At 42.8% G+C, this 27,453-nt stretch overlaps 1 protein-coding gene across 2 annotated transcripts; it reads left to right on the top strand.

Annotated features, from left to right (window-relative positions):
- Window positions 1–1,227: 1,227 nt before the first annotated feature.
- On the top strand, window positions 1,228–27,377 carry LOC136429919 (blastula protease 10-like). 2 transcript variants are annotated; one of them, XM_066420083.1, is made up of 10 exons: window positions 1,228–1,612; window positions 20,439–20,540; window positions 21,177–21,294; window positions 22,741–22,879; window positions 23,175–23,259; window positions 23,390–23,502; window positions 23,907–23,997; window positions 24,444–24,576; window positions 25,405–25,560; window positions 26,012–27,377. In XM_066420083.1, exons 1-10 carry the CDS (start codon window positions 1,517–1,519, stop codon window positions 26,260–26,262), a joined length of 1,284 nt encoding a protein of 427 aa, XP_066276180.1. In that variant the 5' UTR covers window positions 1,228–1,516; the 3' UTR covers window positions 26,263–27,377. The 2 variants fall into 2 exon arrangements, with proteins under 2 accessions (XP_066276180.1, XP_066276178.1); XM_066420081.1 differs by lacking the exon at window positions 1,228–1,612 and adding an exon at window positions 9,486–9,679.
- The last annotated feature ends 76 nt before the right edge of the window (window positions 27,378–27,453 follow it).

Below are 27,453 nucleotides of genomic sequence, written 5' to 3'. Positions count from 1 at the left end.
ATAAGTAGCTTCTTAAGGTCATGTCGAGTTGAAGAAGAGCGCGCCTAGAATATGAATCTTAAATATCCAAGACTTATGTGACATGTGTCAAGTACAAAAGGTCAACAGTTCAGATTTCTGGGTATAGCAAAAGCGTGCTTAGAATTAAGATGGGGGGCGGGGGGCTGAAAATGACTAATGTTCTACATTTTGCATAAAGCAGCCTTACGATTTAAAAAACAAACACTAATATACGAATTGATGCTATGATGATGATTTAAACTACTTTGTGATCATTGTAACATGTTATGTCTACATGCAAAATTCCATGATAATTTTGACTAATGTTCTAGATTTTCATAAAGCAAGCTAACGATAAAAAAATCAACTTATGAACAGATGATGCTATGATGACGATTTGAACTGTTTTGTGATCATTGTAACATGTCATATTTGCATGTAATTTCATTCAAGATATGTACGTTGGCCTGGATAAAAAGACTACAATGAAAAGACGTACGCCACGTGCAGTAAAAGCATTTGATTTACACCGATTTACAGCGAGGTTGATTGAAAGCTTAACCACCCCGAAAAAAACGTGCGCTAAAATGTCGTCTGCAGACAGTGTAATTTTCCGAGCAATCTACCGGGCCCTACATCAGGGGACACGTGACGTGATCTATTGTTCAATTTTCGCCGTGAATGGTTAAGTGCATTTGTGAATCCCAGGGGAAATTTCTGGCGTTGGTATCACCTTTATGGGGTTCTAGATTAGGGTACTTTTATTTCCTTTCTAATTTCATTTTCTTTTTTCCTTTCGCGGCTTCAAGTTTGAAATAATCTACGGAAACATCTGTTACATACAGAGATACTGACTTGTGACATACGCATTCGCCTGGTAGGTGACAAAATTAGGATGCCCAAAAAATAATAACCCCCTCCATCATTTTTGATGGGACAGTCCACAGGAAGTCTGGGTTTTAGCCCTGCGGCACCGTATACTTATTTTGTAAAAAAAAAAGAAGCTTCGAACTAATCACGAATAAAAGCAGATGTTATAAGTGCATCTCCTTGCAAAGCGCCGGAAATTCTGCGTAATCCGGAAAATCGACACAACGTTTATCCTAAAAGTCAGCTCCCGCATCGACCGCTTGTCATCAACAGTAATTAGGCGAACAGGTGGGACGTTATGGGTCCTTGGCTGACCCGACAGGTCGTCTGTTGACAAGTCATTATGAGAAAACCTTCTCATATAAGTTGGGTCGATTCACTCACAAGGTCAGAAGGAGTAGTTTACCCGCATAACAGATGACAATCAACTCTAGAAGCACTGTTCGCCACAGCTACTAGGTGAACAAAGGCAGACAGAGAGTTGACTGAACCTATTTATATCTGCTTGTCGGAGTTCAGATGAGTTGAGAACTTTGGTGAGGTTGGGACAGCGGAGTTTCAGACGTTTGACGAAGGCGAAAGAGTGATATATATATCTTGTCATCACCATCGTTTGAGTAGATGAGGGAATTGAACGGTTTCCGCCATGTCTGTCTCGAAGTTGTTGTTGATCTTTCTAGTAACAAGTTGTGCGGCCTCACCTGTGTTACTTCGACATGGAAGAAGGAAGACAAAGGCAAAGGTAAGAGAAGAAAACTGATTTGCTATTGCAAATACTTAAGTATGATAAGCATAGTCGAAACACCACCTGAACTGTGTTTGAGTCAGATTCGCATAGTCGTGGTACTGAGGTTGGTCGTTCTACATGTAGAAATGCCCAAGACTCGAAAAAGTAACACAAGCATGTTTTTCTCAGCCCCTGTGGCTGAAAAGATGCTTTTATAGTACGTAGTTTTGTACTTTATTGTGAAATAAACCAGTCTACCACTACTACTTTAAAGATAGTTCAGGCGTAGCGCTGTATACGGGGTTTGAGGAACGATAAGGCCATGTCGTCTCACAGTCTCACACTTTCACGCATAATACTATATTATACGCATAATTTTAGGCTGTGTGATTAGCCGTGGCTAGGACAGGGCGTTGCGCTCTGACAGACATAACCATCACAGGCCAAAGTCCAAACGCAAACACACATACAAAAAGTCTACTCCCCTTTAGGTCTCACGACTCAGGGTTCACTAATGAAATGGAAGAAACGGGAGACACGGTCCTATTAGTAGAAACATACGTTTCGCGTGCCTTTGTGCATGGTTATGACCCCTGTTCCTGGGCGCTAATCGTACGTGACGCTCCATGTACTAGTATTTTCTCCGGACAGACTGACTCAGATAAGATCGTTAGCCGCAGGACCTGTCTGGTGTTTTACAGCACAGGTGACTAACTAGTTAACTACGCTAGCCTGGCAATCTGATTGCTACCAGTACGTGCTCCTACAGTCGCTACCTTGGAAAAAGAAGCCCCGGTAGTATTCAGATGGCACCCAGGCTATAGCTATGCTGACTGTAGGGAAAATAATTTGCCAGGAAAGTTTGGGACCATATTGGTTTATTGGTAAAACGACTCCATTAGTGAATACACAAGCTAGTGTACTGCACTACTCTTCCTGGAGTCACATCATGTTGAACATACAGATTACATTGGAACACATACACATAACCATAGGGTTTTAATGACTAAGCACAGGGGAAATGCTAACCCGAGTTCCGTGGACTGACTCTCCTGGACAAATCCCCCCCCCCCCTCTTTTTGCCAAATTCTACGGTCCAAACCCCCGTAGAAAGGTCTGGCGGAGGCTAGTCTACAGGAACTGTCTGGTGTTTACCGCACAGGTGAACGCGCAGGACGGAAACGGGATCGACCCGAGTAGTAATTACAAGTCTAGGGAGCGATGAACCGTCAGTTCTCGTTGTTTTGCTTGTCTTGCATACCCGATAAACCACCTTGTGACATAACACACCAGGTTTGTACTGAACAGTACAAGCTGCATGTCCGGACAGATTTATTTGATCCACTCACAACGAGAAGGACCCCTACTCTTTTTGATATAATGATAAGCGTGATGGGTTATTTAAGGTGCTCGAGGTGTGGCTCTCTTCAAACACGGGACCTCCATTTAACGTCCTATCCGAGTGACGTTCCTAGCCGAGCTCGAACTAGGTCCTGTGAAGTGGGGAAAGTCGTGTTAAGTGCCTTTCTCAAGGGTACAACGTCAACGAGACAAATCAGGGGACTTAGGAGATTTGAACCCAGGACCTCTGGGTTCTGGGCCAAACTCCCTGCACTGTGCCACCGAGACGCCACACTTGTGTAGGACAACAGGCAACACCGGCGGTTGTTTTCGCGTACAAGAACTGACGCGGTCTCATCGCTCTCCTGACTTCTAATTACTCATCCCAGAATAAGTGTCAGCTTGGCTCGTGTTCGTTATCATTAACGCTGACACCTTAGGGTGCCGGTGCACTAAAGCAATCTCGCGCAAAAGTTCCGTTTTAGGGTTTTCTTATTGATTTTCTGTGCGGATCCGTTGGCTTTCGTTTCTGTATGTCTACTTCAATTTGTCGCTTTCTCTTAAACGACAATTTCATTTGTTTTTGCTTCTTTTGCGTTGCCACCTCTATTTTCGCTCGCTCGTCGCTTTTTCGTTTCTTTTCAATTTCCAACTTGATTTTATTGTGAAATGAACTGGCCGAGTATAAAGAACGTATGGCTGAAAAGTGTCGCTGTTTTATGCACACTCTAACATCGGACTAACATAATTCCACCGGGGTACATAATTCCGCCACCCTGAAAAGATACGTCCAAACAGATCTCCAACCCAACGTCCCCAGTATAACGCACTCATGTATGTCTAAACTGTTCATACCTGGAGGTGCCGCACTAGAGATCTCTCAAACCCACTGTTTTTCAAAGCGGTGGATTTATGTGACCCGTCGGATTAATTTTGATGGAAGTTACACACAACTACAGGAAAATAATTCAAAATCAGCTGACATACATAGATATGTGCAGATATGATGAAGAATAAGATGCATCCTTCCTTCTTTCCCCTCTTGGGGTTGACCCCGGGCCCACACGCCTGCATCGTGGGTTGAGCTCCAAAGCCACAGCTCTATGACAAAATGTCATCTTTACTGTGTAGATATACGCCCCTTGTATTAACAATTGTGCATGCGTTACTGACATTTAACGGTGAAAAGCTTTGATATTCAGGATTTTCGTTTAAATTGACTTTGAGAATCCGCTGGAAATAGCGTTAGAACCATAAGTGTACCTTTATACCACAACTACCGGGTGATAAGCTTATAACGATGTACGAAAAAAATCCACCATATCCTTCAAATCTAACATGTATTGTGCAAATCATGATAGATCTTATTGTTTGAAGCATTCAACCATTCAATTTCTGTACTGCTGAAGAATTGAGCATTGCAATGGGTGTGGATCGACAGGCAATATTCTCTCCGTTGTCTGGGCTTCAATTTAGGGATACGCTTTGGGGTTGAGAGGATTTGAGCGGCAAATCCTGCATGCGGGATACTTCAGACATCATCATCTTTAAGTGACTATTACAGTCCTATGTCAGACTGACTGAAAGAGAGAGATACTGTAAATGTAGACATGTCGCGGTGGTTTCATGTTCGCGGTTTTCGCGGTAAACTCTTCAGCGCGAACTTATACCACCGCGAAGCTTTTTGCCCACCTATGACTGCCGTCCTACTATTGTTTCAAACGCGAACTTAAAACCACCGCGAACACTCCATTTTCTCCTTACCGCGAAATTAGATCGCAGCGAACATTTCTGCAATTACAGTAGTCCTATGTATATACATGTCATTATGGTATTGTGGGGACTACGTAAGTTTGCAATTTGTGGTTTAGTACTAAGATCATCAGCTACTTTACACTCAACGTAATAGAACATGAGATATACTAGAACATTAACGTCACGGTTCACAATAACTTAGATAGATCGCACCCGTAGATGCCCTCCCACTCATAAGCCTGCTAATCGGCAGTAGAGTGTAGTAGAGTAGAATGCTGCCTAAAAGCTCTCTGACAGAGACAGCTTCGGTGATTACACTTGGTGGGATCCGGAGAATATGCGCTGGCTTATCAGGGAAAGGTTGCGGTTCGATAACCAGGCTGAAACAGTGTTGGGTGAAAGTAGCTAGATCGCTGTGGCGTCGTGATGGCGCAGTGGCAGGGTGTTTGGCCCAGAACTCAAAGGTCCTCAGGGGTTCAAATCCGGGGTTCCCTGATTTGCCTTGTTGTCGTTGTGCCCTTGGGAAAGAGTCACACCTCGAGCACGTTAAAGACCTCACCACGCTTATCGAAAAGAGTAGGAGTCATTCCCGGTGTGAGTGGATCAAATATATCTGTCTGGATATGCAGCTTGTGTACTATCCTGTACTAACCTGGTGTGTCAGATTTACCGGGTGTAAAATACAAACAAAATACCGCACGAGGCAGCAGAGAGCTTGTAAGGACTGATGATGTCATTGCAATTTTTCTGGACGGTTGTTTGATAGAAATGTTAAAATTGCACCATTCTCGTTTAGAATGCTATATACAATGTACTAACACGTAGAGAAAGAGCGGTTGCCCACTGAATAATAAGGTGCTAAATTAGCACAGATCATAACGTACAAATTTGATGGTCATAGAAGTCATGTAGGTGGCTCTCCCGTGATTTCCTCTCAGAACTGCAGCCTATTTTCATTGCCTTTATCAAAAAACAATGTTTTATATTAGTATAACCCTCAAGTTAAACTTTCCTAGATGGCCAAGGACATATACATGCATTAATGTAATTTGTCGCATGGTGGCGCTTCTATACAAAACACAAGGACTGTGACATGTAGGTGAGCAGTGTTGGCCCGTTTCCCACACAAATTCTTTTGTCGACATTTTGGCAGAGATTACCGAAAATGCACTTTACCCCAGTCCTGGGCAAGCTGTCGCAAATCGTGGGCGTTTATGTAAAACTATGTACCAAGTGACAGAACTTATGTAATACTAAGTATAATGGAGCTGAGTACGTGGATCGCATAGGAGACATATTTGACATATGTTCTTTTTCTATACATCTACATCTCATGTGATTATCCAAAAAATAACAATTGTACGGCCTAGACTTGCCAGGTCATGATGTTTAGCCTTTTTAAGCAATACCGTAAATGCAGAAATCTTCGCGGGGATTTAATTTCGCGTTAGGGAGAAAATGGAATGTGTTCGCGGTGGTTTTGAGGTTTGAAACAATAGTAGCGCTACAGTCGCACAATAGAACGGCTTTTCGCGGTGGTTTAAAGTTCACGGTAAAGAGTTCAACGCGAAAACCGCGAACATAAAACCACCGCGAACATTCCTGCATTTACGGAAAAGTATATTTTATGAGACAACAAGAGAACGCGTACGCATGACATGTGATGTTACTTTTCTGCTACCCTTGATTTTTGCTTCGTATGAACGGCTTAGACATGGGGCAAGGTTTTCTGGTGGAATGTCGGACACTCTAATCAGTTCATGGTTTCGCCAACACCGTGGACTCGACTTGGTGAACTTGAGCCATAAACCATCGTGCCTTCTACCCTCCGCATGTAACGGGGACTGACAAGAAGATGTCGGACAGATGTTAGGAGGTGTGGAATCTCCCTGGAGGGACGACTAGTCGGAGCCGATCCTTCATTATTAGTGAAGGACTGTGTGACTTTGAGATATTGTGGTGCCCTTGAATGATATGCATAGAAAAGATGCAGCAATTTATAACCACGTTGACTGATCCCATAGTCCTCCGTCAAAACGTAGAAATGCAAAATAAAAACATAAACATGCATATATTGGACGGACATGCAGCCACTTCCTCATTGGTCGATTCTCTAATTATCATGTTATTATTGGTTGAACTCCTAATTGTGATGGACAGTTAGGATCGACCTAATGTTTGCCATAATGGCCTCGAGCTCGTTTCTATTCTATCATGTCCGCCGCGTGAGAAAGGTGTACTCCCCGTTCAATGCGTTCCATGGTGATGTGACGGAGGGGGCGCATCTCTCCTCACAACTGGTGATAAAATCGCTAGAGATTTGGGGGTTAGAGGTAAGGCTTAGGGGCCTGTTGAGTGAACGTCTTTGCCAGGTGCCGGCCAAAGGGTCGTAGGACCGCGCTAATGTTCCCCAGTCGTACATATATAAAGGTATGCCGGGGTCGGCATAACGTTCTCAATATGCGTAAAAGTATGTCCCCACGTGACCGTAAACAGGTCATCTCACTACTTTCGAAGGATGCAACATGGACGAAGGATCATCGGGACCCGATGATTTGATCTTATTTGACCTTGACTTCTTATTTGTCTGGCTTTGAGCTCAACTTATGTTTGTTCTCTGTTCATTGAGACGCAGGATTTGTTGTATATTTCCGTTGCTGTAATTTGAATAATTCTAAAATGGACTCCGTTACACACACACACACACACACACACACACACACACGCACACACACACACACACGCACACACACACACACACACACAAACATATACACAAACGCTACCGAACAAAAATCCTTCTTGGCGAAAGTAATACATGTAGGTTAAAACAGAGCCCTTTTATATAGACCAATATCCAACATTACATGGTTTTATAAATGTACGCCGGTCAATGTTAGGGCTTCAGTTCAACTTGTCGTGCCCATTATTACACCTTGCATGAGGTGTATTCAGCAGACATTAAGGTTTACTTCCCGTCGGGTTGATACCTTTCCCACAGAGTCGTACCGCTCGATTTTTATACTCCCGTCTGGTCTATAAACACCTCGTCTGCGACTCAAGAAACAATAAAGGTTTTATCAGATATCACATAAACCATGTCGTCTGTAGTACTGTAAATGCAGAAATGTTCGCGGTAGTTTTATGTTCGCGGTTTTCGGTGAACTCAACCGCGAAAAGCCCTTTCCTTGTGTGACCCTAGCGCTACTATTGTTTCAAACCTCAAACTCAAAACCATCGCGAACACTCCATTTCCCGCCTACCGCGAAATTAAATCCCCACTAAGAATTCTGCATTTACAGTATCTGGAAACTTGACCTGACATTTTCGAATTGCCATATGTCCGTGGCCTTGGCGTACCTCCAGGTATTTCTAGATGATGAGACAAGCTATAATGGTGCTTAACAAAGTCCCTCTAATGTACCAGAGTAGCTCACGACAGATTGATGAGTACGTTCCCGCCTCCTGTAGCGAAGTTGGAGTCGCCTCAACTTGAAGGGTGGGAGTTCTATGTCCTCTTCTTAACATTGACACTGGAGTTTATAATCATATACAGGCACAGGGTTGGACGTTTGGTATAGTGTATTGTGTCCTCTCCTATCCCATACATGGACACCGGGCTTTATAACCAAGCAACCATCCAACCATCCAACCAACAACCCATCGACCTACCAAGCAACCACCGACCGACCGACCGACCGACCAACCAACCAACTTGGCAAGCAAGCAAGCAAGCAAGTAAGCAAGCAACCAACCAACCAACCAACCAACCAACCAACCAACCAGCCTGCCAGCCAGCCAGCCAGCCAGCCAGCCATGCAAGCAAGCAAGCAAGCAAGCAAGCAAGCAAGCAACCAACCAACCAACCAACCAACCAACCAACCAACCAACCAGCCTGCCAGCCAGCCAGCCATGCAAGCAAGCAAGCAAGCAAGCAAGCAAGCAAGCAAGCAAGCAACCAACCAACCAACCAACCAACCAACCACCTACTGAGTCAGACCCAGAGTATTGTGTCCTCTCCTGCACATGATCATGAGCGTAGGGTTTTTGGAACTACCCTGGGAAAGGCCCAGGGTTAGACGCTTAGGGTAAAGTCTTCTGTCCAATCTTGTACATGAACACATGGTCTTATAATAAAGTACACTGAATCAGAACCAGAACAGAGCATTGTGTGAGTTGTGTCCCTATCCTACAAATGACTACTGGATTCATAACTATCAACAGGCCCAGGGCCAGACGTTTAGAGAAGAGTAGAGTCCTCTCTAGTACATGAACATCGGGCTTTATAACCACCCACAGACACAGGGTCAGACAGGGAAGCAATCTGATTTTCATCTTGCTGCAGCTGAGGGATCAGGGTAGGAAAATTAATTTCGTAGTGCTTATGTAGGTTAAGTAACGTTTTTCTGTGAAACTTGTGATGCTAGTGCGAATCTTTCCCGCTTTTTTGTCGACAGTTTGCATATTCTAAAATAGTTTTCGTTCTTTTTTCTTTACAACTTAACAAGTAAATGACTTCCTCAGACATCTATAAAAAGGTCACACAGCATCTTTCTAAATCCGAACCATGTGTTTCAACTTCTTTGCGCAGAATTAGTAGCCTTTAAACCCTTCCGCCCTTGTAGTCAATCACACTTTAACTGCTTAGCACACTTCGGTATACCTTGGCAAAATCTGGGCATCTGATTCGCTACAGGTCACCAAATTTCGCTCTGACGTCATCTCATTAGCATAATCTCGTTTCTGGAAGGTCAGAACCTGTGGGTCTACCGACTATCCCGGTGCGTGTTCAAACGGTTGGCCCCGTCCTTACATTGAGACAGTTTGCGATTTCAAGGTCCAGTTCCTATAGAACCTCTCGTCACCATGGCGATGTGTGCTCTCTGCGTTCTTGTATTCACCTTTCTATACTTTGGGACCGTCTCTGCAACGATGGGACAACTTCCGCGCATGTACTCTGATTTTCCAAATATCTATAGGAATGAGGTAAGCTCGTTATGTATCAGTTTGAAATTGTAGCTTTATATATGGATTTTTATGGGCAAAAAGTTATGTCTGCTAAAGTCAAGGTCATGCTTTTCTCAGCCATTTGAGTGAACTACCGCAACTTTTCAGATTTAGCGAAACGAATCAGATGATCGTTAAAGTCACGGTAGAAGCTCCTGGGAAGTTCACCGGTCAGTTCTCTCTCTAGGTCACCGGTACGTATCGACTGCCACGTGCGGGAATTCTTCAGCACGTGTCGGCTCGGTCAAGGCACGTTAACTCCGAGTCTCGTCAGGAGAACTCCCCTCTGCGCGCCGCCTGGAACTCTTGCCCTGCACGGTGGGGGTTGCCATGATCGCGCGAGGGGGAAATCATTTTCTTCTCTTTATAGGAAAGGAAACATTGGTTATATCGCATTTATCACATAACTAGTAAACGTAGATGGATGTAAAAGAGATCAGAATGTCTACGAAGTTATGCTTGTATATCTGTATAGTGAAGGACACATGTTTTAACGTAGTATCCAAAGGTTCAATGCATTGACCCATACACGCACAGGTTTCTGTTTTGGATCAGCCAAGCAACATTACAGGCTAAGTCACCGACAACTTACCGTGGCGGCCTAGTACTAGTATACCATCGTGTTTTTCTCTTCAGAATCAAGTTCCTCAATGTTTTGCTTGCATCTATTAAGCCATTTTGATATAGAGCGTAAAGTCAAATCTTGTTATCGCGGTAACGCTGGAGTTTTGCATGTTTAGTATCGTGGTTTTAATTTCGGGTTAGGAAAAATGGAGTGTTCGCGGTCTATTTCAGTTCGCGGTTGAGGCAATAGTAAACAAGGGGGTATTTGTATCTGTATCTGTATCTATATAGCCGGTATAACCGCCATTAGGCGTAACACAACAGGGTAGACGGGCAAAAAATCGCTTTCTTGGTTTTAAGTTCGCGGCGAAGAGCTTACCACGAAAACCACCGCGAACAATTCTGCATTTGCTTATAAGAAAGCTTATAATACTGTGAAGATATCCCGGTTTTCAATTGCAACAGGACGACCTATTGGACTATACTAGCATGGTTACGTCTTGTTTGGCTTCCTTCCACGGCAACACTAGACACCGTGTGAGCTTATCGGCAGTTTTTGCGGGGATTTTAGCGAGGTTAACCACCACTTTGGCGAGAAGTCACTGCTTTCAAAAGATTTGCAAGATCACATCATATAAAATCTAGGCCTTAGTCGCTATGGTCACGTCTTTGCGGTTACTAGGAAAGAGATGGGAGGGTGGTAAATTGAATTAATTGAGTCCACAAACAGGCGCTACCCAAGAGATTTCGAGCGACGTTATTGAATAGCTATAGTCTTTCAGATTGGGTAGGTATGACGACTGTATGTCTTAATAGCTTACTTGAACAGATTTGTTGCGATATTTGGCTTTTAGGACATGGTTGTTGAAGGAAGTAATGTTTTTGGTGGTGGCTCTAAGTAGTTTCCGGTACGGGAAAAGAAATAGACGTGTGTTGGAAGACATCAAAGATATGAAGCTAGGTGAAACTAAGTTATTTAAATGTGACGTCAGGCTTAATTAGAGAAGTTTAGATGAAAGTTGACGGTCTTTTTGAAAGTTTCTTATCTGTAAGATTAACTGGGAATGCAGCTAAGCAGAGAAAACAACAATTAGCTACAGAGTAGGGATCATTAGTGGCACCGTGTTGCCAAACAGCGGTGATAGCAGGGCGGTGTAGTTCTCTGGGGACTGTCTTGGGGGGCCAGTTGTCTTCTGCGGAGGAGGTTAATTTGAACTAATTAAAGATCTCGTAGGTGCACAGGAAGCACGTATTTGTTTTGAAGAGGTGTTGGTTTTTCTGTTGGCCTAAGCGTGACCTGTAGGGCTCTATAACTTCATTTTCCTTGTCATTATAAGGTCATGAAAACAAAATTGCGTTGGCACTGGGATGTTCTTTCGACTTTAGAACAAGGTTACTTTCCTTCATACCAATCCTCTCTATTTCTCTCTCTATTTGTCTCTCTCTCTCTCTCTCTCTCTCTCCCTCTCTCTCTCTCTCTCTCTCTTTCTATGTAAACTTTTCACTGTTTGGACAACTTTGATGACGTAATGCTGTGGCTAATTTGATTATTTCCAAAATAAACATAAAGAAGCTGTTCTAAGAAGGACGGTGTATTCCATTCGATGCTCAACATTTTTCGTCCATCGCCCATCACTCTTAAATGATTTGAACCCACCCCACATTGTATGACGCCTCCTATCGTTAAAAAAGAACCAGGGTTTGCCCCAATTTCGCGGTTCCTTCTCAGCCAGTATGGTCTACGTACAGCCAGTAAATCTTTGTTGTGTCTATGGACATTACGCCCAGCCATATATCATACCGATTGTAAACCAACAGACGTGGCGTTTACAATTCAGCAGCTCAACTGACGTCACTTCTCGTTCAAAAATGCTTTCACGTACTTGTGTCACAAGTTGTTCCACTGGTCCGCAGTTTTCCAAGCTTGTGTGGGACACACATCCCTCTTGTAGCGCTTAATTGACTAAGGCCAACTTGCCCAGTCGACTCTCACCTAGATCTGTAGAGAGATTCGTGGCCTCAGTCATTGTGGTACTGCAAATGCAGAAATGTTCGCGGGGATTTAATTTCACCGTAGGGAGAAAATGGAGTGTTCGCGGTGGTTCTGAGTTCGCGTTTGAAACAATAGTAGCGCTACAGTCACAAAATGGAACGTCTTTTCTCGATGGTTTTAGATTCGCGGTAAAGAGTTCACCGCGAAAACCACCACGAACAGAAAACCACCGCGAACATTTCTACATTTAGAGTAGAGCTTAATTGGGTAAGGTCATCTTGCCCGGCATTCTCTCAGAGAGAGATTTGTGGCTGCCGTCAGGGTGGTATATCGTTGGTTGGTAATGAAGAACACATCTTCTCTTGGCTGGAGGTTGGGGTGGGGGTTACCTGATTTATGTAGCTCCGGCGGGGGAGTTATGGTGGTGGTGTGCTTTCTTGTCTCCTTGGCGTTCACCTTTCCGAAGACGGGGTGTTGGGTCAAATGAGAAGGGATGTCTGAACCTCGTACATAAGGTCTCATTCATGAGTTTTTTCGCCCCATAGGCTTACATGTTATAATACGTGTTTGACAAGGGCGCGTTCGTAATGGAGCAGTAGGAAATGCACCAAGATCAGTATATTGAGTACATTAACCCTACATCATGTAAAATTGCCAACTGCCAGAAACCATTAAATTCCTGTTTATGGCAATTACAAACTGCACTTAGCTACATCTCACAAAAGGCACTTTCAAGCTGTAAGCGCACGACCGCATCACTCACGATGTCGTGCTGTGCACGTCTGACCTCGCGCGCGGCTGCCGAGCTTTGCCTGCTAATTTCTTCAGTTACAAACAATATTTCATCAGTTTGACGCTTGAGATCAGTTGGGCTGGCTAAAAGGGAATTTTCCACCTATATAAACACGCGTTCATGCAGCCGTTATTTCTTTTGGGTACGGACTCTTTTAGAAGTATACATGCGGATTAACTCATACATGAGACCATGAGTGCATGACATTAAAGAAGGGAAAGCTTGAAAAAAGGAAGCAATCACTTAGAAATACAAGCTTGACAGCAACAGTCAACGGGCAACGGGAAATTAGTACACCAGCTCTCTTACAGTATTGAAGAGAAACTATTGGTATTACACTAACAGTACTTACCGCTTGTTTTTATTTTGTACTATAAGCAATCGACTAGTGGGGCTTCTCTGTCTGTATAAGATTGTATTTATGGTTAATCTCCGAGCAGATCTATCGATGACAATGACAGTATTCAAAGGGCAAAAGCAGTATTATTGGCCACCGAGTGATAATATATAATTATGTTTAGCCATAAGTATGGCTAAACATATTGTTTTCTCTCATGTTTCTTCTCCTTCTTCTTCTCCTGTCAAATCTTCAAATCGATTCATCTCTGTCATTTTTTGACCAAATGACCTGAAATTTGGTACAGAGGTAATGTAGGCAAAAACCAATGTACGTTCTTTTCCTTGTTTTGATATTGACCTTGAAAGTGATTTTATCGAGGTTTTTAAGCTATTTTTAGCATATCTTGGCCTCCTGCGCCCTGGTATTTCAACCGAATGACCTGAAATTTGCTGTATATGTGGCTTGAACAAATATTTAAAGGACTACATTCCCATTTTTGGCATACATATATTCAAAACGATTTATTTTGGGCTTTCTTGACAATATTTGCCACTTCTGTCACTTTCAATACTACATATGACCTACAGGTCGTTGACCCCGAGTGCCTTGCACCTGGCCAAGCTTGAAGTTTGCTTACGAGGAGGAAAGACCGGACATAAACATTTAACGTGATTATCGGGAAAACACCATGTTCCCTTAAACTCAGTGGTTAAATTGCAGTTTAGGAAATTTTATAACAGAAAACAAATTAAATCAATGATTTTGTGAATGTTTATTCTAGCATTAGTTATTCCAGATATTTTCAAACTCCAAATTCTTCAACACAACACGGGAGATCGTTTCTCCTCAGACTGGCGCGACACTCCTGTCAACACGCGTCTCCCGTGATGTGTAGCGTCCACCACCAGGCCTTCCTACATGTCCTACGTACGGGCGTATGGATCGTAGAATTCGGCAAAAAAGGAATGATTAGGCCAGTAGAGTCAGTCCCCGGTAAGGTCAATGATTCGCCCCTTTGCGCTAGCTTGTAACGTTAAATGAATGCACCCTCTGGTGGCCAAACTTCACTGACAAACTTTCTCCCTATTATCATCATGAGCTTGCGTTAGTCTGGTACTAGTGACTATTATGTGCCGGGAATGTTTATCTATCGCACGCCTTGGAAGGAAGTTCAGCCATGCGAAAATTTGGAATCCCATGCTGTTGATTTTCGTGATTGAATCTGTAAGAAAATATATTTTCATGTCGTTCATGTTTTTGGGACGGACGCCGGGACGGGGTGAATTTTTTCTATCATAACATTTTCGTCCCGTTAGTAATGCAAATCGAATCGTGTTGCACAAGAGGCAAAACACTAAAAACGAGGGTCTTGTGGAGTGTTTTGGAGCGGGAAAATGCCGGATATTAGCGGTGCCGAACAGTGTACATCGTCGCGCGCGGGTGACGCTTCGTCAAAACAAATCCGCTGGTGGGCTAGCGCGGCCACCGAAAATAGGCAGAAACACACAGGAGGACTTAGCACCTTCGTTTATGAGGGCAATTGTGAAAATCTTTTGTTACAAATTGTTCGAACATTGAAACATTTGGATAGATGGTTTGAAACTGTTCTAAATAAAGAGATTTTTGTGTAGTTACGTTCGAAATGTTTCCAACGTATGTGAAATAAGTTCAAACATGTTATAAGTTTCAATGCTAATTGTTTGAACACTTTAGAACTATTGTGACTTAGACATTCTTTTAATCAAAATAGTTCAAACATATTACAAATATTATACTAAAACCCTCTCGGTGACTTTGAATTGACTCAAATATGTTGTTTTTGGTCATTTCCTTCGTCTCCTGTCAAATCTTCATATGTATACTATGGAAAAACTTCATTCTTCCCTGGGGTTGATCTTTTTTAATTCAATTTTGAACTGGGTTGATTATGCGCAAGAGTGTAATTTTCAGCGGATATTTTTCGACTGCTTTACATGGAAATGGAACGGAATATCCCATTCTTGCAAGGGGAGGATTCTTTAATTATTTTTCAATTTTGAGCTGGAATGATTATGAAAAAGTCCATTTTTTAGCAGAAGTGTATTTGTTAATCAATTAGTGGATATGGTTGTGGACTGGTCCATATTGTGTTGAGGTGCTACTGGAAGACTCAATTTTGGACTGGGGTGATTCATTTTTAGTGAAAGTATTTTAGAATGGTCCATTGTTATTTTGGGAGAGTCCATTTTTTGCATGGCGAGGAGTATGGCTAAACATGCTGTATTTGCTCGCAAATGTTGCCTTTCTAGTATATACTGCTTTTGCCCTTTGGAGATCTATCTGCTTGGAGATTATCTATGGTCAGCACACTCCTGCCGTGTACATTTTGCCTGGTGAACTCCTTGCTCTTTGAATTGTGTATTTGCCGTGAAGGACAGAATTGCATGGCCACATACTTACAGCACTACCACATGTTCACATTTAAACGGTTGTGTTTAGTTTAACTGCTAACAAATGTAGATACACTTTGTTCCTAAACACGTGCACTATATCAACCGCTGTAGGTTACCTTGTTACTTCACCCCCTGCCCTACACAGTAGGGGGAGAAAAACTTCCAATTACTGACCTGGATCCTGCAAAGCACTTCGAAAATTGGATAGCAAACGTGTATATCCGACTCACATGTGTCGCCGTAACCTATATACATGAACAGGTTAGTACGTGGATGAATCGTTTACATATGAGGTTGATTCGCCATATACGAAAATTCAATCACTGAGAAAATCACCGTTTTTTTCGTATTAGAGTCAACAAATGCTGAACAAATTTGGTAGTAATTGTAAAAAAAACATGGTGGGGGATGTGTTAACGGAAAGAACAGGGCTGATTTTAAACCCTTTGAGTTTCCGGCGCCTTGGGGGTTTCTTAAGGACCGGACTAAGGTCTGGGCGGTCTGTCTGAAGGAGGGCGACCCTGGCTTACCCTTTCCCTCTTGTGTCTTGAACTGCTGGCCTACTTAAAGTACAAGAACCTGCAGTAGTTTACCACAAGTTATCGAATATGGTGGAATGTGAACCTGTATAAGGCTGATGTGACGTCGACGCTTTAGAATTACACTGGAAAACAATTTCATAACATACAATCTTTATTGACACAACAAAAGTACAATGACTTTCGTAAGACCTTCTACAACTAAACATGCAAACAAACAACTTGATACAAAAGAGTTAACCTAATGTATGGATAATTCAACATGTCAAGTTTATAAGCATTTAAGGATCACAAATTGGACCTTTATTGGTTTAGCCGCTAAGCGTATCATTCTAAAAAACTAATATATTTGCTTACGTATCATGTAATTGGGTAGATGAAGGGCTGTGTATACGTAGTCATTTGTTTGCACAGTGAAGTCCTTAGCACTACAAAAGGCAGATAAACATTATGGCTGTTTTTAGATAGATAAACAACGTCCGGTTCCCAAGCAATATCGTCCAATGATGGCTTAGTTGGGGCGAGCTGGTGAACATCAAATGTACGCACGGATAGGCAGAGCTGACCACATCGGTTGAACGTAATGTTACACAAATGTGGGTCTGGATTCACTTTTTCTTCAAGGACCTTTCGACGCTTGGAAAGACCGCTAACCGACAACAAATGAGCTCTGCGTGGTCCGTCTTTGAGTAGTCTGGCGAGAAATGTAAGAAGGGGGCAGATAAAGCCTTCTTACAGGCGCAATGGAACGGTAGGGCTGTTTGATTGTCTTGGATCCTAATTCCGAACACTTGCTTTATGAAAGAACGGAAATCCAAACAATCCCTTTTTGTTTCGAGACGTTTTCAAATTTTAATGAATAAACAAGCAAATAAACAAGCAAACAGACAGACAGACGGACAGACAGACAGACAGATAGACAGACAAAAACAACGGCTGCTGTTATGATAACATTCTGTGATAACAAAGTAATTTTACTCGACATGATGAAAGTACAATGAAATTCGTAAGTTTTCTACAACCATACAAACAAACAAATAAACAAACAAACAAAACGATTTCTGCTTTTATGATAACATTTTGTGGTAACACAGTAGTCTTTCTGAACATAATAAAAGTAAAGCGACTTACGTAAGGACTTCTTCAACCATACCAAAAATAATTGGGTTCAAACAAGTGAATAACATATTGTATTGTAACAATCTAGTAGTTTCTAATACTGTAGCCGCCACAGAATTGTCAAACGAGTACCTACTCATACGCATGGCGCTCAGACATATCGACAGAACAGACCTTAAAACTTTATGTCCATCTTCTCAGCTTTCATTAGGTGTTGCATGCCTTATGACAAAATGCTCTACCGTTCACTAGTTACTAACTGAAACTGGCCATACACGATTTGATTTGTATTTGGAAACGCTGCTTAAACCTGAATTCACCCTCCCCATGCTAAGATCATGAAAGGCAGTTTGTCCACATCGCTATGAATTACGTGAATAAGACGGCTTTCCCTATGAGTTACGATATGGGAGATAAGAATAGTCTGCTTACACCTTACGGAAACGACCTAGCAAATCTTCAAACATGAGCTGGAAAAAAACTATGGGATCGCAAAGCCAGTCTTGTGCTGTTGTCTCGCCCAACGTAACGTCTTAAGACCGGCTAACTGTGAAACAGTTTAATTGAGGTACAGTACCATAGGAATAGCACTCGTTGGCATTGTTGTATGATATAGGCGCGATGCGGACAGAAGAAAGGACGGTAGGCCCTGATCACATCCGCTTCTCGTTAAGCTCAAACCGCAGACTTTCAGCCTGGTTTGTGTCGGTGTCAAGCGTGCAAAATAGTCACAAATGACTTTCATTAACCTTTGATTGGTAGTTTGACAGGGAAGACGGCAAACGTGTAATCAAAGCGGCAAGCATCATTCTCTTAAGAAGCCAGAAACCCCGAAATAGGGTCACGCCTGAATCATGTTAACCCTTAACGAGTTTCTAACCCAAAAGTTCAAAGTCTCTTCAGTACAGAAGACAATAGCAACGGTCGCTCAGTTTTTTTAACCTTCTCCCTGCTGCCCAAATCTGTAATCAATAAGGAACGGGGTGCCAAACGGCTACTCAGTGTGCTAAAGGTTAAACGGACTGAGTCTTTCACAAAGAAAGACACTGCATCTAATACCTTCTAGACCTACGTGAATCCCTCAAAGTCTGCAAATAAATTATTAGATACGTCTTTCTGGAACAGCTCCCTCAGAAATGTTAGTAAGGATACGCCAAGCACAAGTTCGTGTCAACCTGCCAAAAGTTCGCGAATCAAATTAACCCGCCAAACAAAGTGTAGCAGCAAGTTCAATGATAATCTATCCTGGCACACAGTTACCGTTTTTGTGTGCACCGAAACATGTGTTGGGGTAACTTTGAAACCTTTTGTGCGAAAATGTCGTTTGCTTTGTAATGCTCTAGAGCAGATACAGGTTGTCTGACGAAACATTTATGAGTTATAAAGATTTTTGTGGTGCAGTTACAAAGTTTAAACGCACACAAAACAATCAGTGCTCATTAAAACCGCATCTGTTACCTTGGGCAAACTTATATCAGGTGGACGACTGGCTGCCTGGGGTATGTCTGACAATACAGCTGCCCATCTGACGTCATCCGTGTCTTATCTTAATGATTTTTCCTGGCAGTGTTTGTGAGAAGGCATCCCAGTCGGCGACATGTTCATTTCTATCATCTTCTCTTTGATGCGTAACCAAATAAGGTGACGACGGAATGATATAGTTTGTTTTCATACATGTGAACGGTAAAGGAAATGCCTAAACAATTCTGAATTACGTTGCTTTTGATTTAATGGTCCTAATTGTCATCCAGTTGAACTACCATTTGCGGATGATTAGCAATATACATATATCTTTCCTGTGGTACAGATCTAAAAACGCAAACAAATTCAAAAAGCTATTTTGATTTTGTAATGAATTATTAGTATCATTTTAATAGACATTGGTATGATTATGTTTGAAATTTATGTGGACTACGAAAAGGCTTTATAATGGTACCTGCTGGGCATACAACAACAAGGTTGAAAGTTATAGGTTGTCAGACATAAGTTTAGCATGACGTTTTGTGCGCAAACATTTCTATCCCTATATCCAAGGTCATGTTCTAACAGATCTGGAAGGATCTGCGCAAAGCTTACTTCTATCAATGCCATCAATCCTAGTACAACCTTTTACTTAGACATCTTATGGAGGCTGTTGTATCCGACGCCAGTGGTCCTTGTTTATACTCTGTAATAATGATATATGTATCGGACCGATTGGCGGGGCGTGCTCCCACTAATTGATGACAGCAGCGCGTAATCCTCCGAATCAGCCCGGTACCGACTCCGCAAGCTTTGCTCACCGGTAGGACTTTAATTGGCTCCGTAGAGGATGGTGGCAGGAGGACTATGGTAAACGACAGAATTACGTTACATCATGGATGTCTCTGGATGCATTTATTTTATCTTATTTCTAATTTTGCTTTTTGGACAGACGTGGCTCTGCACTAAGATTTAATAACTTATATCAGCAGTGCCACGTACAGATAACAAGAGTGAGGCAATAAGGAAAGTCGTATAAAGTGCCTTTCCCAAGGGCACAACATCGGTGGCGTCAGGGGATTCGAACCCGGGACCGCTGGGTTCGTGGTAAATGTTAACCTTTCCGCAGACTGACTCTCCTGGCCAATCATCATCATATCTTGTCGCTCCAGTTCAGGATCCGTTGACGGGCTGTCCGGTTAGCCTCTCGTAGATCCCCGTCTGTACATGTTGAGACAAGTTGACAGTTCTGTAGGAGGTTCTTTATGGTCTGGGGGTGTACAGCCTTGCCCCATCTTAGTACGTTGTCGCCGCTCCTGGCTACCTTGGCTCTGGATCTGTTGAGTGTAACCCATTCTCTCGTCTGTAGGTCCAATGTACTATCATTGAGCTTTTTTTGCCGAATTCTACGATCCGTACCCCCGTAAGAAGTCCTGATGGATGCTACAATATTTACCTAATTGTTGAACTGTTTAAATTCGCCTGATGTTTGTACAGGGCTACCCGCTGGGTTACTATCAGCAGGCATTGCGGCTGCATGACCGGTGGATGACGTCACACGGGGATGCCCTGGTGGTTGCCGGGAGACGAGTGAAACAGGTACAGTGCAACATTTCAGTACAATCGTTTAGAATTTCTAGTTTAACCACACCATAATCTTCAAGCAGATCTTTAAGTGGCAATGACAGCATCAAATTGGCAAAAGCAGTATCATTGGCCAGTTGGACTGTTTTTGCCAGTTGGATAATGTCTTTGCCACTGATAGATGCTTGCAGATTACTATACCATAACAAATTACGAATGTCTGTGAGTGTTTTACTTACAAGAAAGAACATCGCGTTTGTTAGAGATGAAGAGTACAGCCAAACGCTATACCCAGCTTATTTACCTACATTTCTTCTGTTGCTGTAGTTTAGTATTGTAAGCTAGTATTGTAAACTATTGTAAGCTAGTTTATTGGTTTACCACAGTCCTTTCGTGTATACATGAGGTTACATTTTCACTGTCAAACAAATTGACTCTTATCTGATCCATTAAACTTTTAAGCAATGAGTTCGAAGCTTGTTTAGAATTTTGACAAAGACAACATGCTTACGTAAGTAATATAATAGGAAAGCGCTGGTTGTTGAATCGTATCAACCTTCTCCCTGTTGCCTTACTCTATTGCCGACAGGGAATTGGGTGCCAAACGGTTATTTCAGTGCACTAAAGGTTAAACTTTGTCATTTTCCACAGTTCGGAAATGCGGTTCCAGAGAATGTCGTCCACCGCCGCAGCAAGCGGAAGGCCATCAGGAGCCAGCACATGCGCTGGCCCTACGCCACCGTGCCCTACATATTCGACGAGGCTTTTAGTGAGTCATAATTTTTTAACGCTTCTCAGTGGCAAATGTGCTAGATGTTGGCACATTGGCAACCAAATCCGCAGTTGTTTTTTTTGGCACACAGTTCTGTATCTATATAGCCGGAACAACCGCCATTAGGCGTAACACACCAGCTTGACAGATTAGCCGAATAGGCTCGGTGGGCGTCACGAAGGTAGTGTTAAGTGCCTTTCCCAAGGGCAAAACGTCGGGGCATGGTGAGTATCGAACTCGGGACCTATTGATTCCGACTTTTAGTGAGTCATACCACCTGTTTATATACTTAGCATAATGTTGACGATTATGAACGGCAGGTCAAGTGTTGCTAAGCTCGGAAATTTGTAAGACCAATGCTTAATCTTGGGGCTACCATTTTTCAATCTTAGCAAAACGTTTCAGTTCAAATATTATCCACAGCAAATCAACCGAAGCAGATGGGACAATGTACATATGGAAACTATTAGATTGACGTACATAATGCCATATGTTGCTAGTCATCACCACTATTACATTATATGCCAATCATCACCAAGTCAGTGACCACCATTGCAGTGTTAATCGTGATCATCGTCGTTATCATCGTCAACATTATCATTGTAATCATAATCATGAGCCAAAATCATGACCACAACCTTTTTGTTCTCGCTGTTGCATCTGTTCGGACCTGCTCCATCTGCTGTATCTGCTCGCAACTTTTTGTTTGTTTGTTTGTTTGTTTATTTTCTTGGGATCTCCATTACTGTATTTTTTTTTCATCTGTGTGCACCTGCTGCATCTGTGTGCACCTGCTGCATCTGTGTGCACCTGTTGCATCTGTGTGCACCTGTCGCATCTGTGTGCACCTGTCGCATCTGTGTGCACCTGCTGCATCTGTGTGCACCTGCTGCATCTGTGTGCACCTGCTGCATCTGTGTGCACCTGTCGCATCTGTGTGCACCTGTCGCATCTGTGTGCACCTGCTGCATCTGTGTGCACCTGTCGCATCTGTGTGCACCTGCTGCATCTGTGTGCACCTGCTGCATCTGTGTGCACCTGCTGCATCTGTGTGCACCTGTCGCATCTGTGTGCACCTGTCGCATCTGTGTGCACCTGCTGCATCTGTGTGCACCTGTCGCATCTGTGTGCACCTGCTGCATCTGTGTGCACCTGTCGCATCTGTGTGCACCTGCTGCATCTGTGTGTACCTGTCGCATCTGTGTGCACCTGCTGCATCTGTGTGCACCTGTCGCATCTGTGTGCACCTGTCGCATCTGTGTGCACCTGTCGCATCTGTGTGCACCTGTCGCATCTGTGTGTACCTGCTGCATCTGTGTGCACCTGTCGCATCTGTGTGCACCTGCTGCATCTGTGTGCACCTGTCGCATCTGTGTGGACCTGTTGCACCTGTGTGGACCTGTTACATCTGTTCGCACCTGTTGCATCTGTTTCCACCTGCAGGTGACTCCGATAAGGACATCGTACACCAGGCCATGCGGCGATGGGAGGAGAACACGTGTCTGAAGTTTGTAGAGAGAGACAACCCTCAGGAAAACATAATAACAACCAGCAACTACATCAACTTTGTTAAGAGCGGCGGGTGAGTATTGTTGATGGATAAAGTAATCAACAAACATGAACAAAATTGGACTGTTTTCGATTAAGCGAACAAACCATATACTCTTTGTTAACTTCTTGCAGCTATGCGACTATAAAGGATCATGATCATGGAAGAATCTGCCTGCTAGCGTCTTGCAAAACTCCTTTGATACATTAGAAAGGACTGAAAGCCCCATTTAACCGATAAAAACTAACTGACATCCTGTTGATATGATGAATTGAGAAACAAATGACCAAATGAAAAACCAACACTACCTGTTACCATATGCCCGCAGCTGTTGGAGCAAGGTTGGGATGTTCTGGTGGACTCCTGAGCAGAAGTTATCACTGGATGACGAGTGTTTACAAAACAAAAACGGGGTAAGTACATTTCTTAACAAAGACAATCTTGCCATAGTCATGTATTTTGGTGTTCTAAAATCTCTTCTTTATTTGAATGCCTTTTTGCTAATGTTAGCGTCCCCCTTCTTCGTTCCTATACCTGTTACAGGTCGCTATCGCCATGCACGAAATCGGCCACGCAATCGGGTTCTTCCACGAGCATGCGCGACCGGATAGAGATGATCACGTGACCATAGAGTGGGACAACATCCGGTGGGGCAGGTAGGTTTTAAGATGGCCACCAGTTGGGATATTTTGAATGAAACAATAGTACGTTTGTTTATTCATTTGGTTTGGCTGTTCAGGACACACAGCCAGGGTTGCCCAACCACCTAGCCTGTGGCTATTAAAAAGGGCTAGCCCTGCTGACAGAGGCCAGACATTACAATGGAATCAGACATGGACTGCATAAAAATCTGTAACAATATTTCTTTAAAAAAAAACTATTGTCTACGAAAGAAAATGGCGATGATCAGCATTGAAAGGGCCGGCGTAAACCAGAAATCTTATATTTTACGTTCTATCCTGCACCTTGTCTATGACGGACATTCAAATTCCGTCTTGATCTCAGAGTTGTTTGCGACGTTTAACTCAAAACATTATGCATCATTCCTACTGTTTTCCAGGTATCGTCATTTCTCAAAGTTCTACTGGAACATGATCGACACGTTTGACATCCCGTACGACTACCTGTCCATCATGCACTACTCGGACAACGTAAGCAATGGTTCTTTAAAATCGATAATTAAGTATATCGGCTGTCAATGATATTGTGACAGCATTTGGCAAATATTTCTCTTTTTTTCAGTTTCTTTGTTTTACAAATCTATTGGTTTGGCTGTTCAGGACACACAGCCAGGGCTGCCCAACAAGCCTATGGCTATATACAAAGAGCTAGTCCTGCTGAAAAAGATAAGACATTACAATGAAAGTTTTAACATGGATAGAATAGCGACCTATAACACTATTCTAGGTACATGCACATAAAAAACATTGCACATAAATGATTTAAAAGCTTATATAAATGATTTAAAACATGGGCAAAGATTCACAGTTGAACCCAAACAGAACGCGGCACGTAATTTATAGCTCTGTGAATTATGAGTCGGTGCAACAAGATGATGACCATCTTTGATTTTTGTTGATTATTTTCATCCCAATAGGAGTTCTCGTGGGACTCTCAGACCCGGCGCACCATCGAGACACGTGACCCGTCCTTCCAGAAAATCATTGGCCAGAGGATCTCCCTGTCTTACTACGACATTAAGATGACCAATGACATGTACAGCTGTGCAGGTAAACTCGGGGCAATCGTGCCAGAATGTTGATTAATGAAACCTTATTTCAAGTTCTTACCCGTAGCCTAATTGCAAGTACATGTGAAGTGAAAAAAAAACAAACTACATGTTTAGTGAAAAAAAAACACGGACAAACATTGATGAACAATATAGTAAGTGACTACTCTGGTCTGGTAAGTAGAGTAAAGCAGTCATCCTCAATTGATGTGAAGCATAAAGCTTTTCAAGTAGCTAAAGTGGTAGTGCTATAGTGCGGTGGTGCAATGCGGCTTCTCGTTTTCGGCCAAGCACACCGGGTCACCCCTACTCTTCTCGATAAGTGTGTTGGGTTCTTTTACGTGCAGAGGTTTGACGCTTGAGGCTTACGCCCGAAGCTCCCTCATACACGAGGCCGTCGGCTTTATGTCACCATCTGAAATGACGAATGCAATCTCTTACAACATGTCCGAGCTCGAGTCGACCCATAGGATCGAACGCGGGCCCTAGGATCCACGGAATTTGATCCAGATGGCAAAGCAGCGGGGTTGCGTTACCGCTTGTGCCACGGGGACATGCACTAACTTATTGGGTTCGACTTGCTTTTTCCGTGTATAGTATAGTGGAAGATGTATGATCCCTCTTTATTTGTAATGTGTGGGTTTTGTGATGTTAAGGGGAGAATAGTTTTCTTTTCGTCTGTAAACGTGGAGAAATTAGGATGGAAATTTGCGGCCTCTTTAAACTTTCTTTCGTGGTCGATCAGTCGTAGAAGTGGCAATTTGAAATAAAATTCAATAAGCAAATAATCATCACCTTCTGAAAATATATGTTTTCCCTTCGCTTACAGCCCGTTGCCCGTATTACATACGCTGTAACTACCCAGACAGCTTCATCGGACCTTCCTGCCGCTGTCTGTGTCCCAACTACCACGGGCTAGGTGCCAGGGAGTGTCCGCAGAACAACCATATCCAGGTGGTGCACGGGTACGGCGGACACTACTTAGGTGAGAGTTCTTACCGACATTACCGACATGAATATGCATGGCGGTATAGTTTTGGGCTTGTCTGTGCGTGTGTGTTTCTGGATGTTGTAGTCAGCATAACTCAAGAATCTCTGAATGGATTACGATGATATTTGGTATGTGGGTATACGTAGCCAGGTTAGGTCTTGGGCCCCCTGGTATGTGACCTTGGTACTGCAGCAAAACCGTTTTCTAAATCTTTTCTTCTAGACGTGCTATGGTCTTGATTGTTTTGGTGGCAGATAGCTTGTGATGTAAGGAATGTAAGTGTATGTTTCTGGCCCACTAGAAGCTTGCTATGGCACTGCAGGTTTTTTTATGGTCAAAATTTTGGATTTGGAATCTAATCGCTAACAAAATGTTAAGTAGACCTCTATAGACCATTGATATGCTGTTTAGCTCTTACCAGAATCTCGGTTTGAATATCTTCCAGACTGTTACCAGGGCACGGGAACAACGTACCGCGGCACCCGGAGCTGGACGCGCAGCGGGCACACCTGCATGAACTGGGCCCACACGCTGGACCGGGACGTGTCCACCCTCACCTACCCGAACTCAGCCGGCGGCATCGGCAACCACAACTACTGCAGGAACCCTTACGCGGGCAGCCCCCAGCCATGGTGCTACGTGTCCGACATCCGGGTCTTCTGGGAGTACTGCGACGTGCCCAGGTGTCGTCAATGATTGGTCGACGCTCAGCAAGTCCTGTACCTCATGTCGACAAACATCAAACGCCATTTTCGGCTTATGGTTGGGAACTGTAATTTCTCGACGTGCCCATCCCGAAAAATAAATTCTACTAAATATGATCTCCTGAAAGGAAAAGAATACGGTGCTAACAAGCCTTCTTTGGCGGGCGGACGACAACACGATGGTGACTTTGGAATACTGAAGTCATCATGCGGAGAAACAATGTTCTGCCCAAAAAGATACACATTTTTTCATACAACATCGACGTGTTGGTTTTATAATGGGTACAATGCCCGGAATCTTCCAGGCTAAAAGCGCATAGCTGTAGTGTAGGGATTGCCAGGGTAAGTTAGGGTAAATTGGAACATTTAATACGTGTAAAGATAAGATGAGTGCAGCCAAACGTTAACGTTAAACCCAGCCTACTTAAATGCATTTCTTTTGTTACTGTCGTTTTAGTATTGTAAGCTTGTTTTTATTTACCACAGTTCTTTGCTGTATGCACGAGGTTACGTTTACACTGTCCAAAAAATCGAATATTTTCCTATATCTTTTCACCTATTTAAATTATTGGACTTCTTTGGTGGCAGCTTTGTTATCTAAAGATTTTTCTTAATTCTTTACGTTAGATTTATTGTAAACAACAAAATAAGTTAAACTACGATGGATATGTAATCTTAGTACGCAGGATGCACTTTGTTTATCTGCAATGTACAGTCTATATTAGAATAGCGATTTCATATTATGTGCTTCTTAGTTGCATTGATGCCCGTATATATATATCTATATATTTTATGCTATGTTAAGGACAAGTCGTAACGGCTTCGATATCTTCTATAGAACATACTCAATAAAAACACAACATTCCTAACTAGATTATGTTGTCTAAATCTAACCAAGAATATAGGAATTATCATAATAGCAAAATCATCATACAATGTTACAGGAATCTCGTGCATCAATTTTCAGAGGGGGTTGGGAACAATGGATACATTTTTATTTCAATGTTTTGTATATATCGTTTTACTTTTCTACCTAACTAATCATAATCCTTTATTCGATAAGAACGGTATGGTGGAAGCATTGTGCATTAAATCACAACAAAGACATTGTCCAATCATTCATTATTTTACCATCTGTTATATGTTCAGTCTATTCCAAACTCTTTTAGTAGGATATGACAAG

This window comes from Branchiostoma lanceolatum, chromosome 3 (assembly GCF_035083965.1).
Source record: "Branchiostoma lanceolatum isolate klBraLanc5 chromosome 3, klBraLanc5.hap2, whole genome shotgun sequence".
In the NCBI taxonomy this organism is placed as follows: Eukaryota; Metazoa; Chordata; class Leptocardii; order Amphioxiformes; family Branchiostomatidae; genus Branchiostoma; species Branchiostoma lanceolatum.
This window is presented reverse-complemented; position numbering and strand designations above follow the sequence as displayed.

What these genes read in the sequence shown, in the direction of transcription:
- LOC136429919 (XM_066420081.1), top strand. Translation starts at nt 9,560, where the DNA reads ATGGCGATGTGTGCTCTCTGCGTTCTTGTATTCACCTTTCTATACTTT. An exon ending in CAAATATCTATAGGAATGAG is followed by an intron (nt 9,680 to 20,438) that starts GTAAGCTCGTTA and finishes ATGTTTGTACAG; the next exon opens with GGCTACCCGCTGGGTTACTA. An exon ending in TCATGCACTACTCGGACAAC is followed by an intron (nt 23,998 to 24,443) that starts GTAAGCAATGGT and finishes TCATCCCAATAG; the next exon opens with GAGTTCTCGTGGGACTCTCA.